The 22,223-nt window shown below is 36.6% G+C and overlaps 2 protein-coding genes across 5 annotated transcripts in view; one reads left to right on the top strand and one right to left on the bottom strand.

Moving 5' to 3' along the window:
- LOC116170574 (profilin) overlaps positions 1 to 575 on the top strand; it is a 30,501-nt gene extending 29,926 nt beyond the window's left edge. Inside the window, exon 4 of the mRNA XM_031487065.1 lies at positions 160 to 575. The gene's annotated coding sequence lies outside the window, so the exon portion shown is untranslated. The remainder of the gene's footprint in view (positions 1 to 159) is intronic.
- A 3,374-nt stretch (positions 576 to 3,949) lies between these two features.
- On the bottom strand, positions 3,950 to 21,869 carry LOC116170415. 4 transcript variants are annotated; one of them, XM_031486791.1, is made up of 8 exons: positions 21,799 to 21,869; positions 11,789 to 11,879; positions 11,448 to 11,737; positions 9,957 to 10,116; positions 7,535 to 9,902; positions 6,478 to 6,501; positions 6,113 to 6,175; positions 3,950 to 5,972 (listed from the first exon to the last, which is right to left on the bottom strand). In XM_031486791.1, exons 1-8 carry the CDS (start codon positions 21,849 to 21,851, stop codon positions 5,890 to 5,892), a joined length of 3,132 nt encoding a protein of 1,043 aa, XP_031342651.1. In that variant the 5' UTR covers positions 21,852 to 21,869; the 3' UTR covers positions 3,950 to 5,889. The 4 variants fall into 4 exon arrangements, with proteins under 4 accessions (XP_031342651.1, XP_031342652.1, XP_031342653.1 ...); XM_031486792.1 differs by having other exon boundaries at positions 3,950 to 5,969; XM_031486793.1 differs by lacking the exon at positions 6,478 to 6,501.
- Positions 21,870 to 22,223: the final 354 nt, after the last annotated feature.

Below are 22,223 nucleotides of genomic sequence, written 5' to 3'. Positions count from 1 at the left end.
CATATTGTGATCTGTTTTTCGCATTAGGATACTGTTATTTTTAAAAAACTTATAATGATCATTTTGTGCTAAAATAAAGAATGCATTGATTTTCTTTGTGTATGTAATTGCATTATTTATCATATCGGCAAAGGTTCACGATTTCTTTTTTTATTTCAGATAGTATAGGCCGCTGCCCTCTAACATCATGCGGCATCGTCACAATTTTTTTCAATAACAGCGAACCAGCAATGTGTATATCGAGTGTATCAGTATAAAAGTTTGTCAATGTCGGAACATTGAGTTTCTTTTAATAAATATAACATATTCTTGTACACATAATAAATTGGTATCGCCATGGATTATTTTATAAGCATTTACAGTTGTTTTCTTTGTTAGTAGTAATTTTAAAAATTTGCTATATCTTTAGTGCTTATAAAATAGTCTATTACCCTTAATAATTTTAGACTGTGGTCTCATATTTCGTTATAATTTTTAGATCATTTTTAGTATTGGTTGTGTTTGTAGTGTGCCATTGCTATCTTTCAGGCGGTGTGTGATGCTGCAGGCACTTAAATATAATTTACATTCGAGCATTTCATGTAAGCTTTTTCCTATACCATTGCTATTCTAATATTTGATACTGAAAATACAGTTTAGGATTTTTTAAATAAAAAAATCTCTAGTCCCACAAAACTTTCTTTATTTTTTTTCCTTTCCCTAATTGTGTATTAACGAAAACTTCGAAAGGTACATGTATTAGTAAGTTAATCTTATTGCCAATTTCAGTGAGTTTAGCACAAATGTAGCTATAAGTTGAAGTCTTCTAAGTATTCATTTTATTTTATATTTTTGTTAATTTTTTTAGCTTTTCTTTGTCATCTTTATTTAGGTGTTCTGGTGAGTTTTGTACAAACTGGTAAAGAATGATCAGAATTTTTGTTTTCATTGCATGTAAATTGTAGCGCGCACTAGTTTTTTTATATCACCTAACATTTAATTTTTCAGAATTTTGTGATAATTTTGTATAATTAGTACATGAATGATTATTTTAGAACAGTCTGCCAATTGTAAAGCATTTCGTACATAATTGATAACTTAATATATTGTAAAGTTTTATAAACATTACCGAAAACAATAATTTTGTGTAGTCTGCTGTAATATGCTGTTTTGCAAAATGCTCATGTTTGTCCTTTGGGCATCAAGTTTTACTACTTTATCCTTTATTTAAAATCGAGTAGCTTTGTAAAATTTCTTATATAATTCGCAAGGGATATTGTGTCTACCTAAATAAAAACATAAATTTGTATTATAATGTGTCTTTTTATTTCTTATTCCAGGCATGTTCTTTATTGAATTGTTTTCAACCAGGATGTTGATGACTAATAACTTCCTGAAGTTTAAATATAACCACTGCATTTTTCTAGAATATCAATCTTGATCATAATTTATTATTTGTGTGTATTTTAGTATCTAAAGTAGCAGGTTTTCCAACAATCGGAACAAATTTTGTAAAATTCATGCTGGAGGCACATTGAAAACTTAACAGGAATTATTCAAAAAGGAGTAACCATTTAGGGGGCATCTTTTATGACACCCCTTGCTCACTGGCTAATGCAATCCATGAAACTTGAATTGCCATGATCGGGCAAGACCTTCCTTATCTGAATTTGGAACTCTGTATGTTTAGATGAGGATATTTTAAAGGCATTCCATGTTGGAGCTGCAAACATTTGTTAATGTCTTTAAAAAAATGTAAGGTCGACAATGGCACATTTTTCATACATATAATTGTATTTTGTTGATAATACAGTCCACTTAAATAGACAAAAATATAGAAACTCTTTCCTATTTGACTTGAAAGTCAAGTGAATGTTATGATGTGAAGCAACTGAAGAGAGTTTCTTCAAAAATAGAATAAAAAGTGATTGAAAAAACGGGAGATCCTTTGGAGGGTGAAATTTGAAAAATTGCACATGACAGGGGAGAACAGGTATCAAATGAGTGAGATTTAATTGTAGCTGACGCTATTTATCATGTCCAGTGCTGTGTCAACTGTTCGTCAAAAGAGAATGGGAATACATAATTGGTGCAATTGCAAGAGAAAAGCCATCATGTAAATGCACGGACGTCGGCATACTACACATCTTATACTTGGAGAACCACTATGCGTTTGCGTCGACTCCTTTCTCATGTTGCGAGTAGCAACTCCCAAGATGAATGACAACGATCTTCAAGTCCTCTTTTGGGAACTGTCACCTTGCCCATTTGATTATTTCGCTTTAATGAAAAGGAAATCCAAAAGACAAAGAAATAAGCTTTATATGATATTTTACCTTACCCACACCATACCTCCAGACAAGCTCCACATTAATGCGATTGACATGAATTCGTCTGTGGCATCTAGTCGGGCAGTTAGGCAACACACCTAGTTCTCTACACCTTTTGTGCTACGTTTTCCGTTTCCACCGTTCTGCGTTGATGCCAGAGGATTTTCATAACGAAGCTTGGGGAGAAGGTTAGCGTCGAGTAACGGTATTCGAATCCCAGCTGGGTTTGAGTAATGGCGAATCTAGCGTTTGTTTTGTTTTTGTGTATCTACAGGTAGTTGAGGTAGTAACCACTTTATTCTTGCTTCTAATTCTACTAACCATGAATTTGATGTCACAATTTGTTATTATTTAGGTTTTGCATAAAATACATGCTATTGGAGCAATGCCTACTCGCATGCTTTTGCTTTGAGTACCGTTATCTGAATCATGTTTGTTTGCTATACTATACAGGATGGATTATGCCTTTATATTGTTTATTAAGTATCTACGTATTTATGTACTCATGGGGAAGTTTATTACGATGTGGGCTTTTACTTTGTATGCTTCGATGTAACTATTTCTTTGAGGGAGTACCGCATGCAGTTTGATTGTCAGCTGCATATGTTGCGCCTTCACCTCGTGGCCCGCTACCGGACGGGGCGTAAGCTATACGAGAAAAAAGGGTGCATTTATTCACATATTTCGCTTATTTATGTGAATTGCTTGTGCGATAATAAGACTGTAACAATAATACTGCTGCATTTGTCACTTGTACTTTTCGTGTTAAATTAATTAAAGTCGATTCTAGAGTAAAGCTATATGATTTTGACGTAACCTTTTTTGTACATGTACATTTACCATTTTACGAGTTGTTTTGCCTTGAACCACAGATGTGTTTTGTACTTGGTTTGATTTATCGTGGCTTCCACTTATTGTGTGTATGATGTCTCGTGTTTCGTTCTTGATGGTGATTTAACTGCATTATCTGATTGGATTTATAGTGTTTTCCAGAGAAGATGTGAGGCTGGTAGTTGGTATCCCTCCAGCACAGGTTTTTCGGTGCGTGCGTGAGTTGACAGAGGTGGACAGAAGATCGGTCAATTGCCGAGTAGCTAAACGTGTGGCGTGCAACAATTCTTGCACAAAGACAGTAATCCCGGATGTGAAGGGTTGCGGGTGACATGTGGAGAGGGTGAAGTGGATATTACCTCAAATAATTTTTGACAGACCGCGTTGAAACCGGCGTCTAACTATATAATAGACAGACACCTAGGGGGCGACCACCTGCTTCAGGTCGGATCCCCAGTGAAGCGCCGAAACCGGTGTTACTTACCTACTGGCGGGGTTTCAGCCAAGGTTGGTCTACCAACACAACTAATGGTCTGTCGTTAGGTAGACAGTAACATATGTCAGCCTCAACCTCTGCTCCACTAACGGTGTGTCGTACATTAATTGAACAGTCTGTTATTATCTATTTTATTACTCCATATTTTCATACATTTTGTATCCATATAACCAATGTCCAGATAATCGAGTTTCTACTGTAATCATAGCCATAAGAATATTAAGCATTGAATTGGTGGCCAGACGCCCCCTGGAAAATCTCCTGGTATCTCTCCTGTCCAGTCAGACCCTGCTTTTCTTTAAAAAAAAACTAATAATTTATGAAGCTTTTACTGTTTATGTACACTTCAGACACACACCTATCTATAATAAATTCTATAAACTTATATTACAAAAATGTGAGATAAAATAATGAATAAGTAAATTATTAGCTCACTGATAACATTAACATATAATTACAAAATAAAGCATTAAAAAATAATAAATAGTATAGAACACTTTGTACAAAAGAGCAAATACAAGTTCGTATATTTGCTTCTTTGCCATATTCACATGTATACTTTTTGTTAAAAAGTCGTCAAAAATGTTTCTACAAAAAACAATACAAACGCCCTTAGTACAGCAACTTACAACTACCTATTCCGTTTAATTAGCGTACATATTTCCCTCGACATGGGTGTCACCTATACTCTACTTATTGTTCAATTATATAAAATTGGGGCACTTTGATGTGAACAGTGAAAAAGTAGAGAAGCTGTGATTAATAATAATTTACAAATTTCTAACGTTTACTACATCATTCACCGCTGAATGTATTTTAAACATTGGTGCCTTGAGTGCTACACAAAAGTAGGAATATTTTTAACCATCGGGTTATATTTACAAGACAAATGGATTTGTGAGTAGCCGATATGGCATCATATCCAATTTGCTTTTGTTTTCCATTTTTCTTTAAAACTTTGATTGAAAAGTTAACTTCTCTAAACTGAAACTAAAGTGCAGCTAGCTGGGTAATTAAAAATCCACCTTCAATTGATGGAGGAGAATAGAATGATATGGATTTAATTCCTTATCTTTCCCATTACTGGGGATGGAACATAAATTATTAGTTTTCGCTACGAAGCATTTGGACATATTAGAAAAATCAAAAAATCTTTTAATTAGGATTTCCATCCCCAGTTTCTATTCATTACCACATAATTCACATGCATTGTGTATGTCTAATCATGTCTGCACAATGCCATAATTATTGACATAGGAAAAATTAAGTTAAAATGGCGCAATAAAAAAATAGTCATTTTCAACAATAATTAAGTATGTATCAAATTTTCTTACCAACATCTGGTTACAAAGTGTCTCAGTTATTTTCAAAATTTTCGTATGTTGCACCAAATGATGGTTGCATGGATGTATCAATAATGGTGTAGAAGCCTTAAAAAGATATTTTTGAACCATTTTAACTTTTTTAAAAAACATTTTTACTAACATCAATAAATAGACGCCGTAAAAGTTGACATCGTGTACTATATTTTACAGTCCAACTGCTTGATTTCAAGCTGTATTATTTTTGAAAATCTCAAAATAGGACAGTAGGTATAATGGAAAGATGGTATTCAAACTCTATTACTAATGTATAATTGTACGGGCACCTATGTTAGAATTTTTACATACTAATTTAACAAAGTTAATACAGAGAACTACTGTCAAAGTCGACGGGCTTGTTAAATTCAGTGAAGAGTTCTCTTTAATAACTATTATATGTTAATATACAAAATGGTAAAAATTGAACAAAGTATTTGAGCGCACAATAATTTACAGGGTAGTACTTACAATTGATAGGTAATGATCCTTATCTAAAATTTAATCACATATATAGGCAGTAACATTTCAAATCCTTGTAGTTTATAGAGCCCAATGATGTGTAAAGTAGGAAAAACTGGCTGCGCCTTTCAAAAAACGGAAAGATTGGGCAAACTTGATTCCACCAAATCAGTCACAAATAGTTCTAAAAATAGTTTCTCCACGTATATTAATAAAAAAATGAATGTATTTGTATAATTTTAGCAAAGAAGTTTTGCGACATTGTTTGTTCATATTATATTACCGTGACAGATTGATTAATTGCGAATCGTTGCTGTAGTCTGTAGGAGACTAGGTCAAGTTTTCTAAGTACAATGGAAATTTGATTGTTGATATTTACAAATGATGATAGCACGCAATCGGGTTGCACCACGATGGTAAAAAGGAATAGAGATTATTGCTGCTCGAGTGAGTAATGTCGTGATCTCTTCCATAAACTTTTGAAAAATCCCTTCTTCTTCTGAATCTCTTCGCCTGCTACAGAAAACATAACTTAGAGATATTGAAATTAAACAATGAAAAAAATAATTGAGCAGCTAGTGGTTATGAATCAGGAACAACACTGCCACCTTTGGCAATTTTTTGATCCGAAAGAGGCATATACGCGAATTTCTTACCATTTGCAGTGGGCTCCTGGAACTTCTGTGGAACTTCCTTCTTCGTGTCCTTTGTAGCATTACCTGTAAAAATGGATAATTAAAATCCTACACAAAACAATTTATTTTGTCAGCACAAAAATTGTAAAAAAAAAGATAAAAGGGAAAGGGCGAAGATAAGGAGGAGTCGACTATACTTATTTATTATACAGGTGTTTGTAATTTCTAAAAATATAAAAGTATTCTCAAACAAAATCGCGCCGATTTGAATCAGTTATTAGTAAGCGATTGAAAATAAATACAACAAGCAAATAACTGAGTAAGAAAGTTCGTTAAGGGTGGCTACATAATTTCAAAAGCTACCCAGAAAATGGCAGAAGACTCACCATTTTCAAATATGCAGCAATTCCCTGTAATCAAAAACCAAGAATGTTGGTATATTGTTTAATTTCATTATGATTAAATTGGAAAACACTCATCTGACATGTTATGAAGAAATTTAATGTTTGTATTAAAATATGTACAGGGCAGGTGTAGCGACGCGGCGGCATATAAAACGTGCTGCACCCTCATTGGTTATAATGGTCAACCGATGAGAGCGTAGCGTTCATGGCCGCAAACGTTTAAAAGCAGAACTCCGAACTATGAAAACCAATTCCCGCTTCGACGGCGCTTTAAGAAACAATCAGCTCTCCGCCTGCAGAAATCCAGAAGACCCGCGCTGCCTCCGACGACGCCGCTTATCGCGTGCACTTCGGCTACCATGGTATTGTAAATATATTCCATAAAACGCAACAGCTATTTATTTAGCGTTGCCCGCCAAACCATGAAAGAAACTAAAAAACAATTAACGCTCCCAAAATAGTTTTCCTCTATCTCCAACAGTAACTCCTCCCGTCATAAAAATTGAAGAAACGGTATTTGCTAGATGCATATTGAACAAAGGATTACGGAGGTCATTGAGTAGAATAGACAGTTGTCTATGGCTATGACAAACATAGTCGCTGGTTCGAATGAGACCTCAGAGATGGAAGTTTAAAATAAAAGTAATATAGAATAAATAAAACTACACGTGAAAAATTGAAGTGCACATGCCCACAATTATTTATTCGTGAAGTGATTTGTTTCACTATCAAAAACGAAATAATTTGAAGGTGACTTTTTGATGATAAACCATAACAGCGAAACAGACGAATTGACAAATCTATCTACATCCTCCTTGCTGAATACTATGGTTCCCTTTGTATTATGAGGAAAATCGCCAAAAAGCCATTTATAAAATATCTCATTTGAACATTAATTACTTACCCACCCTGTACACTATCATTATTTTTAATTATTTATATTTATTTTTAAGTTCTCACATTGATAAGGACAGTAATGATCTACTGTGAGAGGTAAGGCTGACATAGGGGACATAACATGCTCCATTAGCAAACTCACCTTTTCGAATAAGTAAACTCGTAACTCTTCGAAGTGCATCTCTCGGCGACCTTTGAAAGAATTTGGGCGTGAGATTAGGAGGAAGCGTTAACGGTTTTCTGCTCGTGTCCCAGGGGTTATGGCCAGGCGTTAGTCTATCCAAGTGTTCTATCGAAGCGGGCCGAGTATGCCTGTGTTTTGGGTACCATCCTCTACCAGGCCCTCCGGCTAACCTAAGTAGTTCTGCGCCAACCAGGGCTTGTTCCAATCCGGAATTTCGGCGGTAGCCGCCTGTGGAGACGTTACCGATTGTATTCAAGCTACTCATGGTGCTACTTTGTCGTGGTCCTGAATGATTGTTTGGTATATCGGGCGCCTTCCGATGCGGCGTCCTCGGTATATCGCAACCTCTCGCGAAAATAGGAGTTTCTGGTAAGCTACATGATGTTTGCAAATGGTGTTCTTCTCTCGAATTGGAACGTTTTTGGTACGTGCGACGTTTGGTACCCTGTAGTTCTGTAGGCAACGTTCTACGTTCAGGCGGTATGTTTCGGCTAGAACTACTTAAAAAGTTATTTCGTCTACCTCTACTATAACCGGCATCCATTGAACGCGTTTTTAAGCTGTTCGATGTCGGTTCCCTATGAGGAGGCACTGCTGGTGCTTCGCAATTGGGGGGCAGCGTGTCGGACCTTATTTTTTGACCAACTGAGTTTATTTCCGAATACTCGTCTTCGTCTTCTTCCACCGGCGATGGTGGTAAAGGAGGAAAATCGTGTTGTAAGACTTCTACTCTAACAGGAAAATCGGCGGAAGACGAACTTGTGATTGGACGCGATTCTTTTTCCCTGTGTGAAATTAGCATTTCCTTTGCGCTCTCCGACTTTTGGATACCATTGCGCTTGGGAGGCGGATAATGCTGCACACTTCCACCGTCAATCAATAACTGTCGGTAATAATCCTCGGATCGTTGAATTTCGTTATGGCTGCTAGATTTCTGAAGATCGTTAAGTCTTTGGCGCGCATCAGAATTTCTGTTGGGCTTGGACGGCACCAGTTTCTTTTTGTCGTTGAAACCATTAACTTGCAGTATGCACTTATCATCTTGTACAACTTCAATATCCCTCCTTTCAAGTAGCTCACTAATACTTTGCTCGATTTTTCTAAGCGGTGACACTTCAGTGCTGTCATGCTGTAGCGGACTTTCTGTATCTTCCTCTTCTTCCACTGTAACTGCCAATTCTCGCCTCGGCGTCAATTCCTCTGCGTTTAGAGTGGGTAGAGACACTACTCTAACGAGAGGTGACGTGGGAGAATTAAAGTCACTTACTGATTCGATAGGTGGGCCACTGCAACTTTCAATAACACCTTCTCTAATCAAGGATTGAATATTATCAAAAGTCGTGCTGTGCTTCTTAAAGTCATTTCCATATCTACATTGGGGAGTGCTTGACCTAGAGCTAGATAAATCGACGCTTAATCTTGAGGGGGAGCTGGTCAGTTCTTGACTTAAACGTCTGCAGTTATTTAAGTCTAAGCTGTACCGAGACTTTGGAGAATTCAGTTCCTGACTCAACCGTGAATGTGATGTCCCAAGATCGATACTGTATCTCGAATTAGGCGTCTGTAACTCTCTACTCAAGCGAGAATGTAAATCAATACTGAATCTAGAATGAGGTATACTTAAATCGGAACTCAGTCGCGAATTCAAAGATGAACTGGAATTAACGGAGCTGCCCATATTGAGCAGAGATTTTCTATCTTTCTTCCCGCGCCTAATTATGTATGTACTAGTTCCACTTAGATTTCCAGAATCTAACTCGGCAGGCAGGACAATGTGATCATCCGAATCGGAAAACGGAGATGCAATATCGTCCTCGGTGCTGCAAGGTGGAGGATCAGGCCATTCGTCCAAATCTTTCATTCTATTCGGGATAGAACTGGTGCTCGAATGGGACCCTGATTTTCGCCTTCGTCGACCTACTACCTTCGTACTGCCAGGCGTCAATAAGGGATCGTCGCCATCTAGAGGCACCTCCCAAGCAATGCTGCTTCGCTTGTTGGCAACGGGAGGTGGCGGAGGTAGCATTTCTTCCAGCGAATCGTCCGAGAAATGCTCATCATCCGCCAATTCGCTTAACGGCCGTAGTGCCGACTCCTCTAAATCACTAGATAAATTGTCTTCGCTCCCATGTCTTCTGACCTCGCGGTGACGTTCAATTGCCGTCGGTATAGTGCGTGGAGGTACTCTTGTAGGTGATGATAGTAAGGGATATAGTCCGTGTTGGTACGGTAAACTTCCATATCGAAAACCGGGGGGTGGGGGAGGAGCTTGAAGGTTAAAATCGTTATTTTCCCATCCGTACGGGCGCTGATGACGGGTTTTTGGCTAAAATATTAGACGGGATATTATTAAACATGAGATTGTGGTTTGAGTACGTACCAAAGTAGTTTGAGTTGCAATGTGTTTCGGTTCGAAAGTTCCGTTGAATGAGTTATTTTGAAATTTTGGTGGCGGTGGTATGGTTTCTATCCTTCCGTGGGGCCTTGTCAGCGGAAATTCTCTCGTTCTTTTGGGTGTCGTTCGTTTCGTTGGTGACACCCTATAGTGGGACAGAATAAAGCATCAATTTTTATCACTTTTATTTGCGCAACTAATGTATGTATAGAGTGGTATTTGGTATTTTAGTAGTCAACAATTTTTAAGCGCACACTGATTACATCATACCCTTTCTCATCTAAGTAAATACCTATCTTGTAACAATGTCTATGCGAATTTTTACCTTTTTGGAAAAATCTCCTGGGGGTGTTTATTTCAACGGAGAGTAGACCAATAGTGAATATTATTACGGAATACATTTCGGAAAAGAGTATTGGTCAACTATGCCGGGACAGGGGGATAATGTGAAATAAAGGTCCGATGATGATGCCACCAAACCACTCGAGTTTAAACCGCAACAAATTGTCCATTTTCTAAATGTAAGGCCTGTGGACCTCTTCTGGGTTGGAATCACTCCACCTTCGGCAACTCTGCTTAGTAAAAAATTCAGGAACCAGAAGTCTCATCACTGAACACAATTTTGTGAGAAAACGTTTCGCGAATCGACGACTGCCTTTTAAAGTAAACTTGAACAATATGGTCGAATAAGCGCACCACCAATAACTACAGATATTTCTAGTGGGCATACTAGGAAGGGGAATTGCGCATGTGAGCAAAAACTATCTTTCTTATTTATGGAGCGATGTTTAATGAATTTTTTTTATTATTTCCTTCTAATAAAACTATAATGGCGAAATTTCAAAAAATCAAATGAAACTTATGGAGTAGACGCACTTGTCGGTAGGGTCAGACGAAAATGCGAATATGTTGAGAGTGGATTGTTGAAAGTGGATAGTGGGTACCTACAAAAATCTTGACAAAACGCGTCTGTTGAGGGATCCAAAAATTCAAATACGAATATGTCGACAACGGAATGTCGGGCAAGTAATACGTCTTCTTAAGATATATGATGCAGTGTCGAAAGTGGGTACTCGCAAGGACAATAGTGAAAGTCTTTACACAACCCATCTGTTGGCTAAAACTTCAAATGCGAATATCTCAAGAACGATGTGTCAGATGTCGGTACTCACAAAAAGAAAGTGATAGGTATGCCTCACTGAACCTCATTCAACGGTACCACTTAATAATATCTTCAGATTTATGGTAAAGTATACAGTGCGTTCCAATTAAAATGTTAGATGGCCCAATATACGGCCACTATAATTTGGTATTGGGAGTTTTAAACCATTTAAATCTATATAATTTGATGATGTAAATTACAGAGAGTACCTACATACCCCAAAAAGATTTTATTTCAGAAGCTATAATAGTGCGAGAAAAATAAAGGTGGTGCTACATATAGAGAGACTAAAGAGTGAGCTGTACATTACATACTTTGGTAATAAAGTAGAGATGAGGCGTTCCGCTTCCTCGGGTGGTGGAGGGAAGTCGTTCGGATCTCCAGGATGTAGCACCGATTGTGTTACCGCGATGGTTTCCTCCGTTAATGGCTTGAACGATAGCGCGAATTTCGGTTTTCTTCCATTCATGCTCATATATCCGTCATCTTCTGACTGATGGCCTAATGAGGGACTTTCATCATCAGGAGTGGAAGGTATATGTCCTGTCGTAGGATTGGCGCCGGTTTGTTGCAAATGCGAAGTAACCCCAGTTAGTTGCTGAACCTACCGATAATACACGTTAAAACCAAAATTTAATTAATTGTACCCGCTTACGTTTTGCACCTGGTTTGCATTTTCCACATCGTCAAACTCGGAGAGAACACGATCTAACAGATCAATTGATCTTTGCACGTCGTCGCTTGATCTGAAAAGAAAATGAATACATATTTTCATTTGCTCACTTCGACTAGTGTCTTTTTCATTTGTAGAACAGGAGCATTTGCAGAAAACCTCGTTTATACCAAAACAATGTAAAGGCGTCAACGTAACAGTGAGGGCAATTATAACAACAATGCTCTACTTTCGAAGGAAAGTCTAAAACTCGGCAAGTAATATAATATGCCTTTGCCATTATACCCGATTTAATGTCTTCTATTGTTTCATTTGTTTAAAACCCTTTGACTTCTGACGATTCTCTTTGTTATTTAATCAACTTTGGGGAGAAGGGCGAGCGTCTCTAACGAATAAAGATATATTAATTAAGTCACTTTGAATTACTGTTAATATGATGCCGTGAGTATAATTTCGCACTTAATTTAATGGCAGTGTAAATAATTAAACGCGCTTATAACAAAATTATTCAATTATGAGAATTTCTGGATTGAAGCAATTTGTAGCTTTATAGTAGCCTATACTCCGTAACTTCAAATTGTAGCTTACAAAGTGTGTCGAACTAAAATAAATTAAATGTAAAAGATAAATTTCAATGGCGTATTTTTACAAAACCATTGATGGAATTTTAAGTAAGAGGTATAGTGTTTAGTTTATTTCATCGGTGCGTAGCTAGGGGGTGACGAGGTTCAGTTTAGCCCCACTTAGAACGTGATGTTGCCCCTCTAAAAATGGTACAAATATAAATTTACATGTATGTTAAAGACCTGGAAACAAAATCAAGCAATGATATTTAATGTACCACAAAAATTACAACCCTTCCAATAGACGAATCGTGCAAAGCAAAGAAAATTATTTGTAGATTAATAACTTTATAGATAAATAAACACCTACAGGTTATTTTGGATAATATTCTGATGATCTTCCTGTTCCTTAAGCCCCTACTTGAAAAATAACTGCCACTACGTCATCCTATCTACGGGTCTGGAGCCGATAATTTTCTCAATTTAGTTAGATGATATGGTGATTGGTTAGAAACGCATAATACTATTTGAAGAGTTTTGTTGATAAGTGTAGCGTAAATATTGGGACAATAGATGTGTTGACAAACGAAGCAGTCTTATGAACTAGACCGCAACTAATTAAAACAAATTATCCTTTGAAATGGCCAACGTGTGTCCGCATATACTGCGGAAAATAGCATAAAATCTTCTGCACAGTATATCTATAAGCCGAACTTATATTGCGCAAGTGGTTCATGACCAAAGTATTAATTTAAACTTATTCCATAATATAACTTTAACTACTCTACAGTATAATACACCAACACCAAATACTGTTTCACAACAGCAATTTAAGCTATACTGCGCTTTATGCCCAAAAACTTTGGGCTATAAAAAGAATTTACGAGGAAATGTTTTGAATGAAATTTAATTACATGATCCAACCCCACCGTTCGCATTTAACTAAAATAAAAGGCGGAAATTCGTTTATGCTTTTGTTTGCGACTTTGCCATCGCACTGTACTATAACTACATACATTGATAGTTATAAATTCAATGCTACCATTGAACGGAGCAGTGAGAGTAGAATAGAATGATGGCGAACAAGTTAAAGAAATCACTCCATCAGTTACATAAAAGGCATAGGTACTTTATTAAATGGTTATCCTATAACTGAAATCTGGACAGTATTAATTATGAAAGCACCATCCCCTTCACTTAATACTTTCAGAAACTTTAAGCATTTAAGCCTAGGGCAGAAGTTTCCGTACTGACACGATTACGTTCGACTAATTCATCAGACGGTCTTACGCTTTTGGTTACAACTTCGATTTAAAGTTTCAGGTGACAGCTTTTGATGTGGTAGAAAATTCACGCGGTAATGGAAAATACAAGCTGCGTTACCTGAGTAAAAAATTGAATGATGCCTGTTTTACCTGCAGCCTCTAAACTAATCCCATACAATGTGGAAAATATTGTCTGTAATGTGCAGGTGCTCCATCATGTTGGAAAGCCATCTGCAGTCGAGCGGCTACCAGAAACATTTTTCAAGAGTTCCGTCAGGTCCACACGAATGAAACTTAAACAGCGATAGCCGTATAAAGGCTCCTCGTACGCCAACGGATACAGAAGTTGTTGTCCCAGCCCCGAAATATTCGGTGACCATCTTTGATGGTCATGTGTCATGCGGTATGCGGGTATTTGGCGCTTAAGTAGGCGTAATGAGCTTTTGAAGTTGAATGTGGAGGATTTAGAAGACACCAATAAAAAAGTAATAGTTAACGTTACGGATCACAAAAAATAAGAAAAGTAGAGTATTTTAGCATTTCTCATTCCGAAAGAAGGACTTCCCTTCAATGCATATCAGACATCAGTTATATGTACAAAAAATACGCCGATTTGCGTCCTCAAAATTTAGAAACCCGGCGATTTTTCATTGAGATGGATATCTCGACCCTTAATAGTGTACTTAAATCGAAACCTTCCATACCACATCCAAGACATTCTGTTAGTTGATGAAGTAAAAAGTGTTGGGCGATCCCAATATAATAGGAAATCAAGAGCGGAATGAGACATTAATTCAATCATGCAGACGAATAGAATTTTCAAAAAATTTTCCATCGCTTGTGTTCATTAGTTTTCCCATGACGAATGGAAAGCCGTTTCCATATTGAAATGTGCTTGTTATAAAAACAAATCAATAACATTTCCATTTATTTATCGATATTGATGCCAATTTAATCCGAGATAGCAGACAAAATGGGTTATACAATTTACAAACCGTGTTCCAATCGCTTGTGTCCTCATTAGCGTTTCAAAACTGAAATTATCGTACGAACGACATTTCAAATATCGCATACAACACTCAAAAGTCATTAATCGTATATTTATAAAAGTGTTGATTTTATCCTTTCCCTCTGTCGATTTAAATAACTACAAAGACATGAAGAGACACTTTTTTGAGCGTAGGAGTCATATGAACCCTATCGTTTTATCCGTTGCGATTTGAGGATTAGGAACATTTTATACAGACTCGGCTTTTAAAATGGATATCAGGTGCGTCCGAGAATCCTTTATTAGCGGTAGCATAATTAATAGGAGGTTTATCCCTATTCCTAAATGTTCCTTAGGAAATTTAGTATCGATCTGAAATTCTCCGGAAGCGGTTGCTTAAATAAACGGTTTTCGTGCAGGTATAATTGACTACCAAATTCGAACAATACACTTGATTCATTAAGTTTATAGCAAATATAAACTTAGGAAACTTTCCTCCCGCGGTGTACGGAGGTGTTGAAACAATCTACGTTTAATAGACCAGCCAATTTACAACGATTAAATTGAATTGCTCCAACCTTATGGAAATGAGACGCACATAGAAAAATTCGGATCTTTTTATATGAAAGGTTTACGAGGAAACCGAGTTTGGCAGTACAACGCATAATTAGCTTTAGAACCCTTATTCAAAAGTGTCGCTTAGAGGTAAGGATCACTAAAAGCCTGCCAGTGTATTATGAACATCTGCGACCACCTTAATGAAGGTGATGCTCTTGTTGGTAGGTACTTCTCACATAAGCTAATTACCGTAGATGTTGACCTTTTGCCTTCAACATCTAAAACCGTATCATCAAATTACTCTACTTACCATTATACTAACTTAAAATTGCATGAATTTCGTTTGATGCGCTCCTGGAAATTTTTAAAAGGAAAACAGAAAAAAAGTAAGAATGAAAGTTTCTAACTTTATAAAAAAAATCGGGGGAGGGAAATGTAAATTTATGTTAAGTTGAAACAGATACATCTGGCGATGTCAGCTGTAAACTTTTGGTTTTAAATATGCAGCTTGTTTTGATTTATTGTTGCATTTTATAACGGGGGCACGACTAATTACATTTCATGTAACAGAAATAATTGCAAAAAGTACTTAATTAAATTTGTGAGTTGTAATTTGGAGTTTTCAGGCGGCGAAAAGAAAAATGTCTAATTTTATGAACCGCGTGGTTTTCCTCGCTACGAAAAGTGTATCGTACCATTTGGGAGGCACGAAAACAACAAAAAAAAAACTTTATTAAACGTCGTTCGATCATCAGACGAATCTGATGACGATGCCAATTTTGGTGTCGAAACGCGCTTGCTTTAGTAGCTGTTGTTTTTGGTGCCTGTTTCAGACGCTTCAGTCCGTAGCAATTTCTAGATGGAAATTAAGGTGATTTTCCGGCATTTCTTCTCCAACAAAGTCGCGATTCCCATTCAAAGGATCATGCTTTACGGAAGACATTTCAGGCGAGATGCAATTTTAGTATCGCACATGGAAAATGAGGCGATGTTGGGCGCAATTCATAAATAGTGAAGAGTTTCTTTTCCAATGTAAATAGTTCATCTTCAAAGAATTGAGCTACTGCTTGTATTCGATAATTTGACTCCTGAACGAAAATAAATGGCAGAAATTACTGCTTAAAATGCCCCTTGCAAATTACATCTGGTCATATTATTTTTAATTTATTTCAGCTTTATGGGCTTGTTTCATTGTTCAAAACTGAAACGTGTAAATCTTACTTTTCACGTACGATTTCTCGATTTTGTGTTTCTAGCCCAACTTTATTAATTATACGCCAATTTCATGCGAAACTGCTTTCGATATTAATATTTAATTTGATTTTTTTACACAAAGTTCAAATCTAGGAACGGTGCCAGCCTTAATGTTGTAATAGAATAATCTCCAATCACATAGAACTGTAAATATTTCGTGCAATTCTAGAATTTTTTTTGTTTGGTAAGGAATTACAAATGTTTTTTTAATATCTCGAACTATTCTTTATTTTCGTATACATTGCACACCCTGATTCATACAAAAACACCAAAAACCTATACTAAAATTAAACTAAAAGAATAAGTAGGTACAAATCTAGTTCTGTTTTAATTACAGACGAAAGTGAAAGTTTACGAGGTCTGATTAGTCTAATAGGCCTCCCTTGTCATTAGAAAGCAATCGCGCGAGAGCGGCGGCTTCTCCACCTATCGTACAGGTGCCATTTTCGATTTGCAGATTTCAGTTCCAGATATGAAAAATGAACACTTTTTTCAATTTATCTAGAAATGCTATTCTGAGTGCAATTAAAATCAGCAAAGCAAAACAAAATGTTTTTTTAATTAGGCGTCGTGAGAAGTTTGCATTCATTTTTGACTGTGATTATTTCAATTGAATAAATGAACTTTCACTAAAATTCGTGTAGAACTGTCGAATTATTATGGGATGGGAATTAGTGAGAAATTTACCAACTTTCGGTAATGGTTTGTTGAAGGTGAAGATGATCTGCTCGTTGAAAACCAATCGAAAGTACAACCAACTTGACGGTTTCAGGTAAAAAATTTGATAGATTTTAAAGAGCGAAAGTTTCAAAGCAAATATTGCGAGTAATACATTTGTAAGAAAATTTAGCTTGACACTAAAAAGGGGTGCAGAAAGTTTAATGAAATGCGTCAAAAGTAAAGGGGCAAATTAATGAAAGTGGTGAACTGTGAGTATGAATATGACACAAAATTAATATCCAAACTTTACTGTAAACTCACACAGATTTATTAGTAAATGATTATTTTCATCAAAACGTCCATTCACATTCGTGCGATCTCTGTATGAAGTTGTAGGTATACTTTTAATTTTAACGAATCTTTTTATGTACTCTCATGTACTAATAAATGTTTATAAAGAATACTGAAGAAAACAAAGGTCCGCTGCCGTTTTTATCCGAGAAAATGTGTAGGTATGAAAGAATTTCAGAATTATGCATTTTTGTAAGAAATGGAACTCGCTCTTTATGACATTCCATTTACAGTAAATGTAGTAGATGTTAATTTTTCTTGTAATACGGTATCTTCTTTGTAGGCCTACAAGTAAGCTTCCGCTCAATTCTATTCCGCGTCATTCGAAATAATGAATACTTTTAAAATGGCCCTCTGAAAACGGTCGAGAGGTGTATTACATTGCGTACGTGCTCTTGGAGACACTTCCAAATCTCTTGATTCGGATGAAGTGGGTGGTTTGTCTCGCAAGTTTACTGCCGTACTTGCTGATGGAGAAGCCCTTTAAACTTTGTAAGATTTTGTAAGGTCTTTGTTTTTATTTTCTAGCTAGTCAGAGCTTTTTCGAGTGCATTTTAGAAGTCACGCCATAGTAGCTCGTTTAGACGGAACATGGTAATATTCGACTTTTTGCTGCCTATAGCAATTTAAATTTAATGTAAATAATCACTCGATATGACCCATGTTACTGTTCAGACTTGTCAAGAGGAAGGACATAGAAATAGATATCTGATGTGTCTACAAAAACAGACCTGGGAAGTTGTATTTGAAACAGGCTTGTAGCCAGAATAAAGTAGCAGAGGTGCCAAACAGTTTTTTAGGGGGGACTTGAGAAAAAAAAAATTGAAACGACATTTTTTTTATACAGGGTGCCCATTATGGATGGAACATAGTATATATCTCGGTAAATATCGAATGTATACAAACATTTTTTATATGAAAGTTGTTTAACATTTTATTTCCCATAATAAGGCATCATTCATTTGTTTTTATTTCAGAAAACAAATGAGTAACGAAAAACAATTGATTTTTTTTTAATGGCGGTGCACCTTTTCAATTAGACTCATTTGATAGATTTTTTTCTCTTTTCAACTTTTATATAGAAAAATTTTGTATACTGTCGATATTTACCGAGATATATACTACGAGTACATTATAATTATTACATACATAATGGACAATATAACTGTAAGGAACGAATGTACACTAAACCACGCAAACGCATTTCCGGCGTTGAGCAGAACAGAAGAAAGAAGGCCAGACTGGCTCAAAAGGCAAAACTGTTCCAACAGTCACCTCCAAACCATCCACCTCCCGTGATCCAAACCTTACCCAGAGGCAGCTAGGCTCCTAAAGCTAACTTCAGTCAGGCGGAGATAAAAAGAGACAGAGGTCGGGTGATTCAACACCGATCCAACCGCCGACGACGAAGGACAGACCACAGTCCCCACCGAAGGCGGGTGTCAGCAAGGCTGGAGCACCGCGCAACAGCTATTAGCAAGCTGTCGAAAGGCAAATCAAAGTAGCGGTCATTGATTCCAATAACCCTCTTAGTAGGCTAACTACTAACCAGCAGCATATGGTACAAATTAACCTGGCCGAAGTTCTTGACCAGCATCTGTTCGCCCTAAAAGGCACTACACTAGCACCCACGTTCAGGGGTTGGATTGGAGGTGCTCGGGCGAGATCCTAAGAATATCATGCGAGAACAACCATTCCCTTGAGGGGTTGAAGGAGGTGGTTGGCAACCTCCCAAAATTGTGGCGCTTGGAGGTGCAGAATTACTGGACAAAAGTAACTTCCACACAGCCGTGTAGGGTCAGCACGTCAGTATAATCACCACAACAACTACGGAAGCATCATCGCCCCGGCTGTCAACCAACCAGTGCTTGCTCTAACTTTAGCAACTCACCCGGGCCGATTTCGAACTGAGATGAGTTTGCGAATGCTGAGGCACTGTTGGGGTCTGATTCTAGCAACGCCAGACAAACGATAGACAGGTATTGTCTACATACTGCTGTGTAAACAATGTCGCCTAGGAGGTTGAGGGTTAGATCTCGGTACTTGAAAGTGAATGCGGGTGTTCATGTTCTCATGTTAATCAATTTCGTGGAATTATTTACGAATAAACACAAAACGATTTTGCGTATCTGCTTAGTCTATTTATTTCATTGTAAAAAAAAGGGTATTTCTTAGAATTAAGGTTAACACAATTTTTATTTCAATTTCTGTTATCAATTTGTTTTGTTAATGCATTTGTGACAGCAACGGAGTTATTGGGTTTTCGTTTATTTTGTAAATGATTAATGCAATTGCCTAGAGATAAGGTGGTTTCTTAATCGTAAAAAAACTATTTTTTGTAAAAATGTCATATTTAAGAAAAGATAATTCCGAGTAAAAATTTGCGTACGTGACCAAAATACGGGTCCTTAATTATTTAAGAAATTTCAATGCTATCTAAGGAGGGAAGTCCGTTTAAATACCGGAGTATGTGCTTTGAAGACCCTTTTTGCCAGTTTCGAGGCCGAGTTGAGGTCCTTTGAAGACGCTTTTTCGGCAGGTTTGAGGCCGAGTTGCCGTTTTGAAATTTGAGGGCACACGCGTGTTTACATTTCAGTTGGTTCGCTGTGCTCTAATTTTGTTAAATAGGATTTTATGCTTAATTTCATTTGTGGTCGCAGAATAAACGTTGTTTATGTAAAATCATGCAAGTCGTGTGTTTATTCGATCCTTTTAACGATTCAGATAGATGTCTCATGCTCAATTACGATTAATTTTGTCGATTCGCGTCCAAAGTTCAAATGCTTTCAAAATTTGTTGGAGTTTAAGGAGTATGATCTTGAACATTTGTTTGCTTGGAATCAGGAATTTAAAGTCAGAAATAAATGTTTTTATCTCGGTTTTTATTGTGCCGGGAGGATGAGGAATCGTACTGAGAGAAATTTCATTAGCTAGTTTAGGTTTGAGGTGTTTTGTATATGACCCGAACTTAAAGGGTCATAGTAATACATAATTATATAAAAGAGAATTTTATACAAATAAATCTGCAACACTGTAGGGCGGTTGCTGTTACTTTAGGCAGGCGCCTCACTGCAAAGCAGGACATTGCCTTTATTCAAAAACCTGGAGTTGTTCAATTAAAGATTTCTGGTCTTGGAGGCATAAAAGAAGCCGGTTTCTTTGATAAAAACCTAGAACAAGTATTTATTTTTTTATTTATGCTGCCACACATGTGTGGTCGTGATATCAGTTATGCTGTGACTCTCCCTCCAGCTCCGGCTGTTTCTACTATCTCATTCTCTCGCACTCTATTAATTTCTGGAGCCCTTACTTTTTTTTTTATCAGTGACACATGATATCATTTTGATTCTTCCTTTATTGGCACAAAGAAAAATTAAATTATGTTGTAATAAGCGAATAAAACGCGTCTACCATTTTGGTCGTTTACACTTAGTGTAAATGGCAAAAAATTGATACATATAGATATATCACAGTATAGGTATTTTGTACCACATATCTAAACATGACAACGTTTGGTAGGTACTTTTTTTGTCATTAATTTATAAAGATCCGTGTTTCAAAATTTCATTGAAAAAGGGCGCGTTTGCGTACTTATTTCATTTTCCAAAGTTGAAAAAAATTGTGAAAGCGCGAACATGCACGTAAAAATAGTTCTATTAGATCACGCTTCATTTGATACAAACCTGTTGGGTCTTCCAAAGGTCAGCGGTACAAGCAGTCAAATGTCATTGCAACGGATGCACAAAAGGACAAATTCTAAACTCAATGTAGGCGCGTTGTGTTTATGTTTACTCAATTTGTTACACAAAGAGTACTAAAATAAGAATTATCTAATGTAGAGAGAATGTGAAAAAACGGAAAATTAATGAACTGGAGGTTAAACGCCGTTTAACGCCCACTTTATTAGAGGAAAATGTTAAACTAAATACATATTTGCATTTCTATATTTAAAGCATATACACACAAAAGTCCCAATTCTTTCTTGTGCATCTAGATTTTGGAATAAAGGTACAATGAATTGAAATATTTTCATTCAAACTGGCTTTCTATTGATGCCGACAAGAGCACTTTTCATCAAAAATAAACAAAGTTATTAGAAACCCTTCCCTACAAAACTACCTATAACACCCTATATTAGCATTATATTGCATCTGTTGTTTTGCAAAATTAACGCCACTGATCCCTATCCTAGACATCCTAACATAAACCCTTTTTATTTGCATATTAAATACTAAAGCCCATCCTCCTACCAAAGTGAAAAGGTTTACTACCCCTGGGGTAATAAAGGCTTATTGCACCGAATTTCTCTGTACATCGCCATCTCCGTATAATAATTTTGGTCGAGATACTTACTCAATATTCCCCTGATTTGCGCTCCTCCTTAATGCCATTCCTGCTCGTGCCATCACATCTGCAACGGAAAAAGAAAAATAATTCATTATTTCCACCTGAAAGTTGCGACATCGTTATGAAAATGCAAATTAAACTAATTAAATAGGGATTAACATTAGATACTGCTACTTGAGCTTAAAACGAAACTAATTAAATAAGTTTCGCAATTCCTGTCAAAATATTTTGAAAGTAAAACGCCGATAAACTTTGTTAATGAAGGGAAATGATGCTAGCGAAACCTTTCCACTGATTTAATTGGTTTCTTTTAAGGGGATTTTAAAGTTGTCTGTATAATACAGGCTACAAAAGATTTGAGATGAAAAATAATTCTTTGGTAGCAATTGGAATAACCACAACTCCTGTTTAGTAGCTTTTTTTTATTACTG

This window comes from Photinus pyralis, unplaced genomic scaffold (assembly GCF_008802855.1).
Source record: "Photinus pyralis isolate 1611_PpyrPB1 unplaced genomic scaffold, Ppyr1.3 Ppyr1.4_LG5, whole genome shotgun sequence".
NCBI classification, from domain to species: Eukaryota; Metazoa; Arthropoda; class Insecta; order Coleoptera; family Lampyridae; genus Photinus; species Photinus pyralis.
This window is presented reverse-complemented; position numbering and strand designations above follow the sequence as displayed.

What these genes read in the sequence shown, in the direction of transcription:
- LOC116170415 (XM_031486791.1), bottom strand. Translation starts at nt 21,851, where the DNA reads ATGGCACGAGCAGGAATGGCATTAAGGAGGAGCGCAAATCAGGGGAAT. An exon ending in ATGCAAACCAGGTGCAAAAC is followed by an intron (nt 11,738 to 11,788) that starts GTAAGCGGGTAC and finishes TATTATCGGTAG; the next exon opens with GTTCAGCAACTAACTGGGGT. An exon ending in ATCTCTACTTTATTACCAAA is followed by an intron (nt 10,117 to 11,447) that starts GTATGTAATGTA and finishes GTCCCACTATAG; the next exon opens with GGTGTCACCAACGAAACGAA.